The 19,214-nt window shown below is 37.0% G+C and overlaps 1 protein-coding gene across 4 annotated transcripts in view; it reads left to right on the top strand.

Moving 5' to 3' along the window:
• Positions 1-19,214, top strand: part of DENND5B (DENN domain containing 5B) — a 170,637-nt gene that overhangs the window by 97,734 nt on the left and 53,689 nt on the right. For all 4 annotated transcript variants that reach the window (XM_090272984.1, XM_090272983.1, XM_090272986.1 and 1 more), the window contains exons 4-7: positions 3,048-3,235; positions 8,994-9,530; positions 12,181-12,412; positions 16,473-16,623. In XM_090272984.1, the coding sequence (XP_090129110.1) occupies positions 3,048-3,235; positions 8,994-9,530; positions 12,181-12,412; positions 16,473-16,623 (1,108 nt within the window). The remainder of the gene's footprint in view (positions 1-3,047; positions 3,236-8,993; positions 9,531-12,180; positions 12,413-16,472; positions 16,624-19,214) is intronic.

Below are 19,214 nucleotides of genomic sequence, written 5' to 3'. Positions count from 1 at the left end.
TGTAGGTGAACAGACAAAACAGAAACAAACTCATAGTGAAACAGGGTACCGATATTCCCCACAGTCTGTGGTTTGGGGAATGGGGGAAGGAGATAATACAGTTTTTAAGGTACTTTGCATATACATAGCAAGCTAGTAGTTAGATAATAGCTGGGCTACCCCTACCAGGGCAAACAGTGTACTGACTTTCAGGATTTAAAAGGAAGGGCGGGCAGCCTTGAGAGATGGCGTGTGAAAGAGAAACATAATGGAAGGGTGCCATGATGTAGGAGGATGTTGTAGCAGCCCTGTGGGAAGCAGCAAGCAGCTGTGCAGTTTGCAGTCAGGAACCGACCATGCGGCCTGGGCTAGTAGGAAAGCAGACATGCTGCTGCTTTGATCGTGCCCGCTCTAGCTGGCTCCGAAGCCACCAAGGACTCTGCCTTGCAGACCCGGACTCCATCTGGACTCTTGGAACTCAGGACATAGGGAAAGAATACTCTCTTAGGACTTGTGCCTTTCCTGGACTTCACCATGATCCAGTGTAACACGGCACATGCTTTCCTGGACTATTATATGGAGGCTGAAGACAACATACCCCACCCAGATCCTGAAGGAGAGAGCTGACATAACGGATGGGGAACTATTGGGTTTGGTTTTGGTTTATAACCTTTTGGGGAGCAAGGGGAGTGCTGGGGCTTGTGTGAGAACAGGGCTCTGAGCTGAAGTGCTCCCAGATCCCCAACCTTAGTTGGAATATTGTAAATAAAGACCCGTTTTCCTCAACTAATTGTTGGGTCTTACGCCAAGGCACCACGTGAACGAGCCCCTCTTTGCTCGGTAACAATAGATACAGAGGACAGACTGGGAAGGGGGTTGGGGAGGACTGGGTGAAAAAGGGAAATGATTAAGATGTACAAATCGACAATTACAAAATAGTCATGGGATGTAAAGTACAGTACAGGAAATATAGTAAATACCGTTGTAATAACTATGTATGGTGTCAGATGAGTGCTAGACTTATTGTGGGGACCACTTCATCATTTATATAAATATCTAACCACTATGCTGTACACCTGAAACTAACATAATTTTGAATGCCAACTATAATAGAAAAATAATTTAAAAAAATTTTTTTAAGATACTGCTCTGCACATAAGGAGCCCACAGTGGAGGCGTGGGCTGGTGGGCAGCTGCAGTTAGTTTTGACTGTACTAGTTTCTAAACCCAGAGCATTCAATAGCTTTCAGAGGTTTCAGATCAGCAACTCCCCCTTCCTAGTCCCACGCCTATGATGTAAGACCCTTGTCTCCTAAACTCAAACATCTGCTTGATTACCAGTAGATTTACAGATTCAGAATAATGGCAGGTTTCGACTGCTATGTGATAGTCTTAACTATGTGATGGTTAGCTTAATTGTCTGATCTCCTTTAACCAGCCTTCTAACACCCCACCTTGGCAGGGTACCAGCCATAGAAGCCCAGATTCTTCCCTGAGCCTCAGCTGAGGCTCCTGTGTTCCTCTATCACCAATTCAGGCAATCTGGTCAGCTCCATGAGTTCATGTGACTGACCCCACACCTCCGGCCATCTGATATCCGATTTTTAGAAGTATTCCTGTAAACAGATTTTCATCTAAAATTTAAGTCCTAATAATGAGTCAAATAAGGAAGTGATCAGTAGTGATATTCTGATACCTTTGTAATGGGAGAAGTGTGAAGAGCAACTTTATTTCTTGTTTCTTCCACATTTTAAGGGAAAGTAAATTCTCGTACCATTGATTTCAGAAGCAGAGCATGTTGACGTGTCCCACCGACTCATCACCCTCTTAAAAGCATTCAAATGAATGCTTATTAACCTTTTTAAGAACTCTCCAAAGTGTTACTTTCCCAGATGTACTGTATTTGTGCACAATGAATTCTGAGAGATTACAATTCTACAATATCCTGTCTCTTCAATTCTAAGAAATAAAAAAAAAATTTTTTTTAAATCCTGAAAACCAAATGTTCTTTTTTGTAGCTCATTTATTGACAAAACCACACCTAAATCACAGTGAATCTATTTAATCTTTGGTTATCTGCCCTACTCGGGACACTCTTATAGTTTGCTGCAGAAATATTAGTGTGTTTGATTACAGGGTGTTGCCCTACATAATCATGTGTATGGCATATGCTTAATATGACCTTTCTAAATTAAAAAAAAAAAATCTGAATTTTGAACTATATTTGCCTCAAAGGAATTGCAGACATATGTTTGTATAAAATATACCCATGCAGAGTGGTTTAAGAGGATAGTTTATTTGTAATTATGTGAGGTGGTAGATATTAACTAAACTTATTGTGGTAATCATTTTGCAATATATACATATACACATAAATCTAATCATTATGTACACATAAAACTAATATAGCCAACTGTATCTCAAAACTGAGGGGAAAGGGCACTTTAATATTGTAGACAGTTTTGGGTTTTGGTAAATTAGTTCATGTAAACAAAACACAATGAAAAACCAACCTTTAATTTTCTGGTAACCTTCACCTTGTCCCCAGGTTTGATGGTTTTATAGTTGGGGGTTAATATAGAAAGTGTGGCTATGAATGCATTTATCCGTTGATTTCTTATACCCATGAAATGAAGGCTAACAAAAATATAATCAGGATAATCATGTATACAAGAAGAAAAAGCCCCTGAATTTGGAAATTGTATAGATATACATGTATACAAAGAGTGATCGGTAGAGATATTCTGGTACATTTTTAATGGGAGAAGTATGAAGAACAACTTTATTACTTCTTGTTTCCTCCACATTTTAAGGGAATGTAAATTCACATACCAGTGGTTTCAAAAGCAGAGCACCTACCCATGCCCTGTTAAAAGCATTCAAATGAAACCATTTAATTCTTTAATTATGGTGGGATAGAAATGACCTGTTTTCTATATGGTCGTAAAGAAAGATTTTATTTATTTATTAGCACAAGAATGTTTCTGGAAATTGGTATTTTCAAGCTCAATGCAGTGATGATGTTTTTACTTGGAATCTTCCCCTCCATTTTCCCTTGTTCTGTGCAGATTATCAGCGCCTGATGACTGTGGCGGAAGGCATCACCACACTTTTGTTCCCATTTCAGTGGCAGCATGTGTATGTGCCCATCCTCCCTGCTTCTCTGCTACATTTTCTTGATGCTCCTGTCCCTTATCTGATGGGGCTTCAGTCAAAGGAAGGAACTGACCGTTCTAAACTAGAACTTCCTCAAGAGGTAAAAGTTATAATGAATGATGAAACATTTGCTGTTTGTTGATGTAGGTCAAGGGTACTTCCCTGAGATAGCATTGTCCTTGTCCACACTGGGTGTCTGTTCTGAACCTCCCAAGTAGGTCCAGGGCAGAGCTCAAGCCACAGAATGTAGATCCTGACTCCTGATGGCTACTGTGACAGGCATTAATTTAACATGAATCTGTGAAGACAGAACAAGAGTTATATTATCTAGTTGCTCTATATTCTAATAACATTTTACTTCTTTTTTCCCAGTCACCTTATAAATTTTGTTTCTTAAGGCAGCCCAATTTTAACATCCTTTAAAATGATTGTATTATGATTTTGCCTCCCTGTTATATCTCTTTTTTGCTATTACCTGAATACTCTTGTTTTCTCTTGTATTAAATTAAGTCATCTTTTCAGTTCAATGATATAGATCCTTTAATTAATTGAAGTGAATTTTATTCTTGACCTCCATGAAATGGAAAATGACATCTTTCAGCAAGCTAGGTATATTTAGTATCCTTTGTTTTCAGACCTAAGGCTAGTTATCAACTTTTTCTAAATGTCAACTTGTCTAGAAGTCTAGTAGAAATAAAAATTCTAACCCCTAGCTTTCAATCCACCTTCAGTTTACTATGCTTTCTGTGTGTTGTATTTTCAAATCTTGTTTAAGAAAAAAATAAACCAGCATTTTGAATCTGGTTTTAACTGTTGTTCCTGGTACTCAGAATTACAATGTTAAGCCTTTCAAATGAAATATTGATGAAAGTGCCATGGCCTATTAAAAACATAAAATGGTTAATTACATGATAATATAGTATTTAATTAGCACCTTTCTTAATAAAATCTTTATGTTGTGCTTCACTTTTTTTTTAATTCCCTTGAAGAGTCTTATTTTAATAAGTGAATTTAAAATAACACACTAAGCTGCAGCCATTATACCCAGTAATGATTCCTGTAATCAGCCGTTGCTTATTTTTATCTAATGAATATTTCCCTGCCAAAAGTGACATTTTTGTTTGGAGGGAAATAGCTTGATTCACATCATATAAAATACACATACAGTCTTGGTGTTTTTGAGTTTGTGCATGTTCTCTGCTTTTGCCTCCCTGTTATGTCTTTTTTCCTGTTACCTGAACACTTTTATTTTCTCTTTTTTAAAATTATCTTATTGGTTCAAAGATGCAGATTCTTTAAACTTTTAAGGAAAAAGAAATAAACTAGCGAAATGTGTTTTGTTTAAAGACTTAAACAGGGACAAGTTTTAGTTTTTTGAGTATCTGGTTTATTTGTATGTTAATCGGATGATATTTTATAAGATTCTTTGTTTATATATAAATATTATTTTTCTGTTTTTGCATGAGTAATAATTGTTTAGGATTTTAAAATACCACCTTGATGTAGTCAGGAAATCTTTCTGTTTCCATGTCTGTGTATCCTCTGACTAAAGATTAACAACCTTAAAAATTCTGTAAGTTCTTACAGTAATGCCAGTGATTCTCTACTTTTTATTCATTGAACCAACACTATTTAATAAATATACATACACATCTATTCAATTCATAGAGTAGGATAATATGAAATTACTTGAATCACCTGTGAAAATAGCAGTGCTTCTGTTTAGAAAGTATAAATTAGCGGCCTGCGAGCCAAGTGTCGCTGGTTCGATTCCCAGTCAGGGCACATGACTAGGTTGCACGTCAGGTCCCCAGTTGGGGGTGCAAGTGAGAGGCAACCACACAGTGATATTTATCTCCCTCTCTTTCTCCTTTCCCCTCTCTAAAAATAAACAAACAAATAATTAAAAAGAAAAAAAGTATAAGTATATGACTTTAGAAGAAAAGTATATCACTTTGTTCTGGTATCATTTTATAATGAGATGAAATAACGTACTTCACATCATTTTGGGAGGAAGTATGTATAAAAATTGCCATTGTAAAGAGCAATTTAAAAACACTAGTGCCCTGGCTGGTGTGGCTCAGTAGATTGAGCATCGGCCTGAGAACCAAAGGGTCTCCGGTTCAGGTTCGATTCCCAGTCAGGACACATGCCTAGGTTGTGGGCTGGGTCCCCAGTTGGGGGTGAGTAAAAGGCAACCACACACTGATGTTTCTCACCCTGTCTTTCTCCCTCCCTTCTCCTCTCTCTAAAAATGAATAAATAAAATCTTAAAAAGAAACAAAAAAGCACTAGTAATAATTACCACCACCACCACCACCCCCTTTCTGAAAACTATAAAGTAAAATAATAGCTGAACAGGACTTCTTAAAATAGTTGTGAAAGTGATGTTTACGAGATGATTATTTTAAGAAGGTATGATTTTAGTTGTTAGCTGACTAATGTAAGTACATAGACTTGTAATTAACCACCCACTCACTTTCCCCAAAATGATAGGCACAGGTAGCCATTTGTTGTATTGTTTTCTTCAGGGAAGGGGGTGTAGTAATGTGGAAGGATACAGCACTGAGGAATAATTGCATAGAATGACACCTCACTTTCTACTGTTCTTGCTCATCTTTAGAGTAAATGATGGCCAAAAATAAATCAAGAGAAAACTGAAGTGGAATTGGTTTTGCTATTTTGTCCTTGCCATATCTCACCCTGGGAATGTTTTAAGTGTTCTGCCTTACCCTTAATGCCTGCTTAACTTCTGCCATTGAGAAACTAGATCCCTTACTCAGCATGGGAAGAGCTGCCCTGGCCTCACATTCCTGTGTATTCTCCATCCTGCACTTCTGTGTTTCCACAAAATGACCATATCCTGAGCCTTGGTCATTCATTCAGCACATAGTTGTTTCATGCACCACTGGTGTAGGATACATTGGGAGACATCAAGATCAACAAGCGGTGATTTCTGCTTTCCAAAATAAATCGTTTACCAATTATCAATAACACAGGCTAAAAATAAGTGTTAGTAAGAGGAGTGAATGAACTAGGAGGAAATCAGAATGCCTTCAAGAGAGGGACATAGGAAGGCCTCATGGCAGAAGAGATAATTAAGTTCCAAGTCTTTGTTCCCTTTTGAGGAATGTTTGTTGTTTTTCATTGGAAGTAATTACATATCATGAAGGCTTCTAGGCATTGTTGATCAGTAACAATACAGAAATATTTATTCCTAAAACAACCTATGATTGAGATGTCAATTATACAGTATTCCCTCACTTATTGCGGGTATTACATTCTAGACCCCCCGTGAAGTAGGAACCTTACATTTATTCTACACCCTTAAACCTACGTAACTTTAACAACATATGTATACAGTACCGCAAAATCCCGTGATATAGCAAAAAATCTGCGATAAATAGTTAAATGTAATATTTTTTAAAATCCTGCGATACAATGAGGCTGCAATAAGTGAGCCACGATATAGAGAGGGACTACTGTATTTTTTATTGTGTATTAATACTTTTGAGCTCTTCTCATAGTTTTAAAATTTAATGGTATTAAAAATGAAATAGTGAATTATCAGCATAGTCTCTTGCATGGAGTCCTTATTTGTTTTAGAAAACAACTTTTTGGCTTTTCTTCAGTAAATTTTTATAATACAAGTTCCCATTTTCTATTTCTACTTTGTGATCATCAAAGGCCCAAATTGTGCTCTTCTGTGCAGACATAGGAGGGTGGGAGCTGGTGCTGGAACGACCACCTTGCCATACACTTTCAGCTCAGCAGTGATATCATGAGCATAACAAGCTTTAAAATTTCCCAAATGCGTCTTTTTTTTTCTCCCCGCATAGGAGAAGGCAAGGGATAGAAAAGGATAGCAGGAAGGCATTAATGAAGGAGACAGTACAAAATGTAAGTGGTGTGAGGTTGCTGGTTAACATTTAGATTAGCAACTTAGTAGATTTTTTCTTCCATTTTTAAAGATATTGAATCATCCATTTGAATTTCGGTGACCCACTTTTTGCCTTTAAGCTTTTCAATATATGCTGCTTTCCAGAGGCTGTAGGAGCATATATAAAGATGTGGGTTTAAAGAAAGCTGTAGGCAGCACTACTGTCTTCAGCAAGATGTGACTTCAGCTCTTACTTTATTTAGAGAAAACTATTGACATTGGAGAAGAGGGAAAATGCAGAGGAAAAAAATCCCTTCTGTACTCAGGCTCTTTGAGGATGTGTATCTGAGACAGGTGTCAGGAAGTCACCTTCTTGGGCCTCACTTTCTTCATCTGCTGAATTAATGGGTTAGATTTAAAGGTTACACTAGGCTTGGAGAAATCATTGTTCTCTGTTTTTGGATGAAGGGATATCTTAGTTTTTATTGAGCTTGATTTGGAACTTCGCTATGCCTCATGCTCATCAGTATCTAACATGAAGAGAAAAACAGAGATGCAACTGTTTGCTCTTTTCTTTTCACCTTTCCTTGGCATTCAGGTTCAGAGGACATTGTGAATTCTCCCCCTGCTGACCTGGGAGGCAGGGGTGGAGTACAGGGTTTGGAGTGCAGGGTAAGATGGGGAAACACAAGGTGAAGCTTCCTATTCTTTTTATTTTTTTAAAAAGATTTTACTTATTTATTTATATAGAGGGGGAAGGGAAGGCAAAAGAGAGGGAGAGGAACATCAATGTGTGGTTGCCTCTCGTGTCCCTCCAACTGGAAACCTGGTCTATAACCCAGGCATGTCAGCCCTGACTGGGAATCAAACCAGCAGCTCTGTGGTTCGCAGGCCATCCCTCAATCCACTGAGCCACACCAGCCAGGGCGAAGCTCCCTATTCTGTTTGTTGACTTCCACCCCATGCCCTCTTCAGCCCCGAATGCATTGCAGTCAGGGTCAGGTTTTACGTGATGGGAGACACAGACACACATACACACACACCACCACCACCACCACCACCACCAACCCCACCCCATCCCACCTCCCCACCCCCGTCTAGGAACAGTCTTTCTTTATACCGACAACCTTGTTCAGATTCAGAGGGTCTGAACAATACAAGTAAAATACTGTTTTGGAGTCTACTATAATCAAGTACCTGAGGGATAATCAGAATTTTATGCAGTGCTTGGCCCCTTGAATTTTCCATATCTAATTCAAAAATATTTTTAAATCTTTTTATTCAAAATCTAGAGTATAAGCAAACTCAAAAAGCCATTTCCTCTCATTTCTCTCCTCCTTCTCTCTGCTGAGTCTACTCTTAATTATCCAGGAGTTAATCATTTATAGTTCTCTGAGCACTGCCTCTACCACCTGCCCTCTGCCTCCTGCTCTTTGTCTAATGACTTCTGAAACGGTTTTGTTGTCCAAGAGGTCGAAGCTAATTTTGGATGAAATTAAAATTTGCGGATTTTCTGTGAATTGGATTGCTCTTTGCCAATTACTATAGCTGCTAGATTTTAGCAATTGGTATTTCTAAATTACAAATGATGTTAGAGCAGTGGAATGGAAAGTTCAACCTCATTCAGTGAGCATTTACCTAGTGCCTTCGATTTGTAACGTACTATCAGTCTGTGCACCTTGACTCATTTAGGAATGCCTAGTGGATGCCATATATTAAGGAAACATGTCTCAATTATTATAAATTGATGAGACCCAGAGAAAATTATTCATTTATATTAAATACGGTATAAAATACTCATAGGGAAAACTGCTGGCAACAGAGATTAATTTTTAAAAAATAAAAAATTCTTAACCTTGAGAAGGTTAACATAAAAGGCTGTGTAATTTGTGATTTTGTTTGTAATAGTTGGCGAGACTGTTTTAGAACTTAAAATTCCTTTATTTTAAAACCTTCGTATTTCTTTTTTGTCTTTCAGGCTAATTTGTGTTTTGTGGATATTGACAACCATTTTATCGAGTTGCCTGAAGAATTTCCACAGTTCCCCAATAAAGTAGATTTTATCCAGGAACTTTCTGAAGTTCTCCTTCAGTTTGGGATCTCTCCTGAGGGCAGCCTTCATTGCAGTGAGAGTGCCACCAAACTGAAGAACCTGGTCCTGAAAGACTTGGTCAATGACAAGAAGAATGGCAACATCTTCACTAATAACATCAGCATGTATGAGTTACTGAAGGGCAATGAAACCATAGCCCGCCTTCAGGCTCTGGCCAAGAGGACTGGTGTGACTGTGGAAGAAATGGACCTTTCTGCCTCTCTGGGTGAAAAAGAAAAGGATTTGAAACTGCAGTGTGAAGAGGCTGAACTAAGGGACTACCAGCTCAACGTACAGCTCCGAGAGGTGTTTGCTAACCGCTTTACACAGATGTTTGCAGACTACGAAGCGTTCGTGATTCAGAGTGCCCAGGACATGGAATCCTGGCTCACCAACCGAGAACAGATGCAGAACTTTGACAAAGTAAAAGAACCATAGTTTCCCTTTTTATGATTCTGAGTGGGCTATATTATTTGATTTTGTTAACTTTTTTTTTAAACAGAGATTTTTTTCTCCCCTCTCCCTTCCATTAAGAACTTTCCCAGTATTTTACACTAGGTAGAACAACTTCACAGGAAAGCAAATCAACAGGTTCATTAAGCCAGCCATTGAATTGTATATTAAATTGCCCATCATCTCATTTTTTAATTTCTATACTTTGAAATTTTTTAAATTACAAAGACTCAAATTTCACAGGTTTTTCAAATCTTTTAACACCATCTGACTTTGTAAAAGTTTCATTTACTTTTATTTTAGGATTAAGTCTAGTTAAATAAGGTCTATTCCTTTTCTGATAAATTTTATTTTTATATTTTGCCTTCAATATAATGAAATCACAATTTGTTCATATAAAGGTAACAAACAGTTTAGTTTCAGAAGCCAGATTTTTACCTCATTCTAGGATCAAAAGAGACAGATGAATGAATGAGGTTTTATGACTATAAGTCTAAGGTCCTGTTCCAGTTTTGGGGAAAAGAAGACAGAAAATAGCACCAGCTTTTGATTGTCCTGACGTTGTAGCTTCTAAGGTTTACTATAGAGTATTCTTCTACCAGTTTTTTCTTGGCATATCCATTAGATTTTACCTCTCCAGACAAAAGCACTTAGGGGAATGGGCATTAACTCTTTCAGGTCACCAGGGTATAATTCAGTTCCCTGCCTCTGTGGTAGCTGAGGCGTGACTATTGCTATCAGAATGAATTACAGCTTTTTACTAAAGGGTAGCTTTGTGTTGTTGAAGACCCCTTCAAGGGGCTAATCCATTCTAGGGGCCTAATCTACAATCTTGGAGCATCTGACAAATAAATGTTAATTTAAAAATTTTATCCAAGTTGGTAGTATAAAAGATTATTTTCTGTTTTCATCAGATGTTTTTTCAGGTTGAGGGTATAAACTATGTCAAACAGTTAAGTTCTGGTGCACTTTATGTTTGAGAAAACTTCTTTAATTAAGAAGCCTTCAATTCTCCAAATGTATTCATGCTCTTAGGTTCCTTTCTCATTAAGCTTAACCATTTACCACATTTTTTCCTATTTAGCTTGGAACTACTGTGTACACTTATGATTTATCCTTGGGGCAATTGAAATTCTTATCTAAATCGAGCACTGGTACTTTCCTCCTCTTTAATCTTTATGTAGCTCCAAACTGTAAATGGAATTCTTTTTATATAACCCCTAGAGGAATGAAAGTTTCATGTCAGATTCCAGGCGGCTTGTGATCATCTAATTTTTCACCAGGAAGATTTACAAGACTATCACATATTAGTCCTGCAATCCAAGTTTTTGCTGACCTTAAATGTTGTAGTTCACCAGGGTCTGAATATCAAAAGCCAGGCATTTGGCCCATTTAGAAAAAAAGGCTTTTTGCTGTATAAAAAGTAAACGTAATGTTTATTGGTAAAATGCCTTTTAAAAGGTGAACTGATTTCTAGAGACCACTGTGAACTTTTTCTGGCTATTTGGATTTATGTAAATACATCTGAACTATGGAAGCACTTAACTTGAGTAAGTGGGTTTCTTCTGTAAGGACGTTTTTTAAAGACTTCCTAAATTTCAGAATGAAAATCACGCTAAGAGGCTGCTGCGTATTAAGGAGAGTAAGTAACCTTCTGTCAGAACTTACTCTTCCATCTTTCCCCTTCGTCTGCTGCATCTGCTCTAAACAATGAAAAGCCAAACCAACCCAGCAATTGAAATAGTAATTCACCTCCAGAGTTCAGCTAGTAACAAACTGCAACTAGAACTGCTAGACACACAGACCTGAAGAGAAACATGCGCGTGCGCTCTCTCTCTCTCTCTCTCTCTCTCTCTGAATATTTTGAATTAAAAACTGATTACAATTTACCAAGCCATTCTCTGCAACAGACAAACTGGTTATAGGACTGTGTTGTACATACTTTCCAAAGGCTTGCTTGCCTCAGATGGTTTTTTAGGCAGTCCTTTCTTTTGTTGTTAAGGTCCAGACTGTTCTGTCAGCACAGGTCTGGAAGGAGTTTGATCTTGAATGAATACTCACCCATCAGTCTCAGAGTTGGTGCCTAGGAAAACATCCACTTGAAGAACAACAAAATGATTTCACCCATAAAGACAAACTCCATGTTTTTATTTAGGCTTATTATGTATATATCATTATTGTATCAGTTAACTACCTCACTGCCTTATGACTTGGAGGTATCTTGCATAGGCTAGAAATAGAGCAGAAGAAATTACAGCTGACTGGGGAAAGGAGTAAAATTTAACAGTAAGTGAAGAGAATAGTTGACAATCCTGTAGCTGCTGATCCACCGTCTTTCATTAGTGATGCTCTCTTTTCTATGTAATGGTCATGCAGATCAGAATGTAAATCAGTTCTAAAAGATAGGAGCAGTGCTAAAGACCTAAGTGACCCAAATTCCATGAATTTAGAAGGAAGTAAGGAAAAGTGAATTTTTAAGAATTTCTGAATTTTAAGTGTCAGTTTTGTATGTTATAAGATTAAAAAAGAAAGACCTTGGCAACAGATAATTTGCGGATATATCATTTATCATGGAGATAGGTCTCTTTGCACTAATAATTTTTTAATTATCTCATTACAGGCTTCCTTTCTGTCTGACCAGCCTGAGCCATACCTGCCATTTCTTTCACGCTTCATTGAAACACAGATGTTTGCCACCTTTATTGATAATAAAATTATGTCTCAGTGGGAGGAGAAAGATCCTTTGCTTCGAGTCTTTGACTCTCGGATTGAGAAGATAAGACTGTATAATGTAAGGGCCCCCACCTTGAGGACATCTATATATCAGAAGTGCAGCACTTTAAAAGAAGCAGGTACATTTGCCATGCCTTTTTAAATTAAGTTAAAATCCATAATTATTTTTTACACATTGTTGACCTAATAAACCACAAAATGTCAGTTTTAGACTTCACGGTTAATCCTTGTACTGTAGAGCCAGAGGTGCTTTCTTTGTTTAGTTTCCTTCTGTTTCTGTGAGTTAATGTCCATCCCATTCCTACTTGACATTCCTGTTCTCTTAGAAGAGAAAAAGCAATAACAAATTGAATGAGTATTACTACAAGGTTGCTATTTTTGTGTTACTCTCTTTATTGACTTAATGGAAAAAAAAATGTTCGTTTCTGTCTTGCTGCTTATGTTGCCTTTTTACTTCTGGCCTCTTTTCTCTTTATCCAGGAAAAGGTAAGTATTGATTTAAAATATTAAATAAGAGATGCTGCTTAATTTACATAACTATGACAGTATATTTATTAGTTTAGTGGTAGCATTAATTATAATTGCTTTATTTATTGAAATTACATCTTTGGATTCTTGTATTCAAATTAGAGGTTTCCCAACCCTGACACCAGTTTTCCTTCCAATAATTATGAGTTTTGGCCAGTCTTGTCTGGCAGTGTAATAAAATAGTCCAATAAATAAAATCATATTAATATGTTTAATCAATATTTAGTATGTGCTGCACAGTATATGAGATGTTTTACATTCCTTTTGGCATTTGCTCTTAATGATAAAGGGGCGTATAGGCACATTTGTTTTGTTTTATAACTGTGCTCATTACAGTTGAGAAAAACTGAGCAGTGAAGCCACCTGGCTTATGATTGGAAAGCTAGTGATTGGTGGAGTCGTGATTCGAACCCAGTTTGACTGATTCTAGCCTCTGAAGCCTTACTATGATGTTAGCTGTGCATTCAATAAAGAAACACATAAAATGTACCAATTCACACAATTTTACGTATTCACACCTGGTTCCAAACTCATTCTTTGCCAAATAAGCTGATATTTATCACCTGAGTGCCCTCCCCTTTGATTTCTTTTTCTTCAAATGTAGGAGCTATTTGAAAGCTATATTTCCTCTGGAGAAACAGGAAGCAGCAAATTGCTCCGTCTCTGTTACTTGCCTTTCTCACTTTATGTAAATCAATCAAAGTCACAGGAGTTGTGATTCTGTAGTTGTAGGTATTGAAGGTAAGAAGTATGTATAAATAATGTTCATTTATGTAGCCTTAGAGGTCTCTCTGGTAGCTGCTGGAACATCATCCTGAGGTATGTCCTGGGGGTAGATTCTGGGAGCCTTTCAGGGAGTGACAGTTATTGCTGTGTTTCTGGAAAGTGAGGGAGTAGAATGAATGAACGACTTTAGTGTCCCAGTGGCCATGAACAGTACAGTGCCTTGTTGAGCCAATGTCATTCCTCCCTTCCTGACACATTTTTTTAATGGAGCTGAGCACTGATCACTGTATGTGCTTCCAGAAAATCCTTTCAATTAAAATAGATTTTCTTTCAGCCCCTTAAAGAATTTGGTATTCTCATTAGCATGACAGGAATTATATAATACTCTAGAAAATATACCATTATAGTTTTAACATATATGAGATTCAGTTAAAGCAGTAAGTAGTCTCCCAGGAACTTAATTTATCAAAGGCTTTTTTAAAAAACTGAAAGGAGGCAGATGGCTGTGACTTCATCCCTCAAAGAGGGTGCGGTTATTTCTTGATCAGGTACAGTTGTCTTCCCCCCTCCTCCAATATCTGTAGAGGTTGGGATTTTGTCGTCAACATTGGATTTTTATTGTGTATTGTTTTTGTCTTTTGTTGTTTTGCTTTTGGTTCTTTTTTTTTTTTTTTTGGTTCATTTTTAACTAAAAATTTTGATTTACAGGTGAACTCTTTAGACAGAAGCTATCTGCTGTTGACATTGTGGCACCAGAACCTCATGATGTCTGTGCAGAAAAGCAACAAGTTGATAGTAATGCAGAGTTTTCTTTTCCCTTACCAATCACAGAAAATGAATATTGGCACAAACCCTTGAAAGTATAACAATGGGCCCATGACATCTCAAAGCAGGCATTTAATAATCTCTGAATGTTCAGTATTCACTGGTGGCATAATCACTGAAAAGTAGCATTGTATTATGTTCCCAAGGGCAGTCTTAAATATAAACCCAAGAGTAATTCACTGTGAATTATGGTTTTGTTTTTAAAAAGCTTCCTAACTAAAGGAGAATAACTCAATATTGGATGGGTTTCTCTGTCATTTTAAATCCAATGGAAAAACTGAAGCTACTTTCCCTTTTTTCCTTTGAGGACAAAGACACGAATTGGTAGAGATGGAGTTTTGTAGTATTTCATGGAACATAAAATTGGCAGGAACTTCAGAAAATTCCATGCCATGAATCTAAGCATTATTTTGCCTAAACCGTCTGTTAATTGTGCTTTATAAATATTAGGAAGCATTGAGAACATAGATAGGGCTTTGGAGAGCCATGGGACATTGTTGAAAATTAAATATCATTTCTCATTAAAACATGGCATCCTGCCTGGCTGGTGTGGCTCAGTGGATTGAGTGCCGGCCTGTAACCTAAAGGCCACTGGTTCGATTCCCAGTCAGGGCACATGTCTGATGGGTTGTGGGCTAGGTCCCCAGTTGGGTGCGTATGGGAGGCGACGAATCGATGTATCTCTCTCACATCGATGTTTTTCTCTCTCTCTTTTCCCCTCCCTTTCCCTCTCTCTAAAAGTAAGTAAATAAAATCTTTAAAAACAAAATCTGATGCTATACGTTTCTGTTAACTGAATTTTCAAGAGAAAATGTATTAACTGAGAATGAAGACTATGTCTCCAATCCTCTGTCTAGAAATTACTAAAATGGGAGAACAGCAGTGATTGCAGTTGAGTGACATAGAACGCACTGGGAACTGCTAATGTGATTTCAGAGAAGTAAAAAATTAATTTTTATAAATATTTTATAGAATCAGTTTATTTGGCTTCTTTCAACACTAGCAAATTGAGTACTGCTACTTATTCCCCAAACATAGTCTAAAAATAACTTTTTTGGGGGAAGGGTCTGTTCATGACACACCCTACTCTTATCTAAAGAACATGCTTAATACCATCTTAGGTGAGATCAGTGCTTCACCCAAACCAGCTGCTTCTGCCTGACAATGACAGTATCAAGGGAAGCTCTGAGGAAGTCACAATTACCCTCTGTGACTTAAATTTCTTAATTTTTCTTCATAGAAGTTTACCCAAAACTTTTCGAATTTTATTTTACTTTTAATGTGTAACTTGTATCTTCTCCTAAAACATAATCCATTATGTTCAATGCTGGGGAAAAGGATGCCATGTATTTTTTTTTTAACCAGAAGCATAATTCACTATTTCTTGGGTCTTTGTGTATTCCTCTTTAACTTTCAGTGATTTAAAAATAGGAATGTTAAGTAATTCCTCTTTTAACTTCGTCCTATTTTATTCTTTAAAAGGTCAGTTTCTTATCCTGTAGACATTTTCTAAATGCCTGCTTATTTTATTTTTCTCAGCGTATCTAATAACCACTCCTAAAAACTCCTACTAATGAGAATGTGATTGTTACTAAAAGTAATAAGCTTCACACAATTCCTTGTTTTATAAATTCCTTGTTTTTGCAAAAAGAACCACGAATATTTAATGAATCTTTGTACAAAGAAATAGAGTTAATGCATATAAAGCTTCTGTGCTTGCTTTTTCCTTCTCTTTACCTGTCTTTCAGCTCACAGGAAATTTTTGCCGTCATATTCTTTAATGTTGTACTTAGAAACATATTTTCATTAAGGATATTGAATTTCCCACTTATGGGAAACTGTTTTAATACTAAATTAGAGATTTTTCAACCTCATTGCCCTGCTTTTGATGAAGGCAGAACTATTGTGAAATTAATTATCTGGTATTTACTTAAAATTAACTTTTCCGTACTTATACTGATCTTTGAAGAGCTTTAGTAAAAATCTATTTCATAGTGTCAGAAAGATTGAGTTCCTTATTGGTGCCTGAGTGAAAGAAGCATTATTTTTTAAGGTTTAGCCAATGAAATGTCTCTAATTTGTTATAAATTTAATTTATAGCCCAGTCAATTGAGCAGCGGCTGATGAAAATGGATCACACTGCAATCCACCCACATCTACTTGATATGAAAATTGGTCAAGGCAAATACGAGCAAGGGTTTTTTCCAAAGTTACAATCTGATGTTTTGGCAACAGGACCAACTAATAACAAGTAAGCACATTCCTGAGTAGCTGGTTGAGGAGCGAATGAGGGTGCAGTGCTCTGCACCTCCAGTGGAGTAATGCTTAGCCATTAAACATCTTACCGATGCAATCACTTTTTTTGAAGACCAAATGAATTCATTTCAGATATGGATTGACACTCGTATTTGATTTTTAATTCGATCATGTAAAAAAAAAAAAAATCCAAAGACTAGATAGACACTTTTCTTTTTCAGGTACTATGCACTTGGGAATAGCTTTACTTTCAGTGACTGTGTTTAAATAAATACTCATACTGCCTAATGGAATTTAAAAAGATGTACTTTCATTATCTGTATTAGTTTCCTAGGGCTGCCATGACAAAGTACTACAAACTTTAAAAATAGAAATTGCCCTGCCCAGTGTGTGTCGCTCAGTTGGTTGGGCATTGTCCTGCAAAGCCAAAGGTTGCCAGTTCGATTACCAGTCAAGGCACATGCCTGGGTGTGGGTTGGGTCCCTGGTCAGGGCACGTATGAGAAGCAGCTGATAGATATTTCCCTCACACCGATGTTTCTCTTCTCTTTCTCCCCTCTCTAAAATAAGTAAAATATTTTTAAAAACACGAAATTATCCTTTTACAATTCTGGAGACTGTAAATCCAAAATCAAGGTATTGGCAAGATCATGCTGCCTTTGAGGCTTCTAGAAGAGGACCCTTCCTTACCTCTTCCCCATTTTGGTAGACCCAGGTATTCCTTGACTTCTAGTAGCATAATTCTAGTTTCTGCATTTCTGTTTACATGACTGTAATCACTCTGGTATGTGACCAGATTTTTCTCTTCTTATACGGACACCAGTAATGTTGGAATAACTTGATTATTCATCTGCAAAGACCCTATTTTTAAATAAGGCCATATTCACAGGTATTGGAGTTAAAACTGCAACGTATCTTTTTGGGGAACACAATTCAACTCACAATACCATCTTTATACTTCTTAAGTATGTAGTGCCAAAATTGCAAAACAACCAAAAATAAAGATAAACCATATTATTCTTTATGAAAGATGATTCCATTCAGAAAATATCTGAATATGGTTAGAAATGAAAACAATATTTGGGTTTAGGGGAGTCCTTGATTTTAGGCCCTACAAGTATTATATTAATAAGTGTGTAATAAAGAAGGGTTTTTACAAGAAAAGATGCAAAGAACGTTATTAATGGGGAAGACGTTAAGTTAGAAAGAGCTTTGTTTTGAATGGGAACTTAGTTCTGGAACTTAGTTCATTTTTAACCACTAACCAGCTGAGGAACTTTGGACAAGTTGGAATCATCTTCCTCCCTTCTTATCTGAAAGTAACATTCTACCTCTGTGATCTTATTAAAGAGAGTCAGAGAAGGAGGGGAAAAGAAACCATGCTGTGGCAAAGTAAAGGGCTTAGAAGACTGAAGTAAAGACTGGGCACACAGAGTGGAAGTGGCACAGAGCCACTGGAATCTTCAGAAGGCAAGCATAGAATCATTGAGAGCAATGAAAAAGAGGTGGAATTATGCCTTTTGACCTAAGTGGCCCAAACTAAATAATTAATATGAAGATTTTTGAAAGATGGCCTAAGAGTATGATGTTTTGACCTTTCAAATGATCTGCTGAACTGTGTTGCAGATTTTTTGGTACTTAACTCCCTGTTTCCCAAAATGCCTTTAATAAACCGGTGTTGAAATTTTTCAATTTTTGTGATATGAGATCTGTACGGGGTGGAGATTTATAATGATAAATACTAGACTCTTAAAGAAAAGAAACAGTAATGTGTACAATTGATTGGCAGGGTTTTATCCTCCATTGAAGAGCTGTTCTTACTTTGATAAACACTAAACTTAACTATAAGAGATGTTGATTCTTGGGGGTTCAAACTTTCCAGGTCATGTACTAGATACAATGTCCTGTTTTTCAGAAATAGATGACAATTTTCCATTGTCATCAGTTTATTCATTTTTTTCCTATGTTTGTAAATTTTCCTGTTTGGATCACTGTGATACAGGTAGACTACTAATTGTAATAGTTTTTATTTCCTTTTGATAGAATTATATTGCTCATTTATTTATTTGGCAAATATTTATGGGCTCTCTCCTAAATTTAAGGCACTGTCTAGTTCACTGAAAGCCTAGCAATGAACAAAACAAAAAAAAATCCCTTTTTTTCTTTTTTAAATATGCTTTATTGATTATGCTGTTACAGTTGTCCCAATTTCTTTTCCCTTTGTTCCCCTCCACCCAGTGACCCCCCTCCCTCCAGTTGTCCACCCCCCCCTTAGTCCATGCCCATTGGTTGTGCATATAGTTCCTCTCAACATCTTCCTATCTACTCCACTCCCTCCTACTATGCTTCCTAATTCCTGTACCATCTCCCTCCCTTTCTCCCTTCCCCCTCCCTGCTGACCTCCCCCCATAATGTTCCCCTTACCTATAATTCTTTTCACACACTCGTTGCCTACTTAGTTTGCCTTTGTTTCGATTCCCTAGCTTCTATTGTTGGTTGTTGTGATACAGCTTTCATTTTAATGTTCATAGTTTTGATCCTTTCTCCTAAATAAGTCCCTTTAACATCTCATATAACAGTGGTTTGG

Source organism: Furipterus horrens, unplaced genomic scaffold, assembly GCF_987537825.1.
Source record: "Furipterus horrens unplaced genomic scaffold, mFurHor1.1.pri manual_scaffold_4, whole genome shotgun sequence".
Lineage (NCBI taxonomy): Eukaryota > Metazoa > Chordata > Mammalia > Chiroptera > Furipteridae > Furipterus > Furipterus horrens.
Note: the sequence above shows the minus strand (reverse complement) of the source record. Positions and strands in the feature narration are given on the sequence as shown.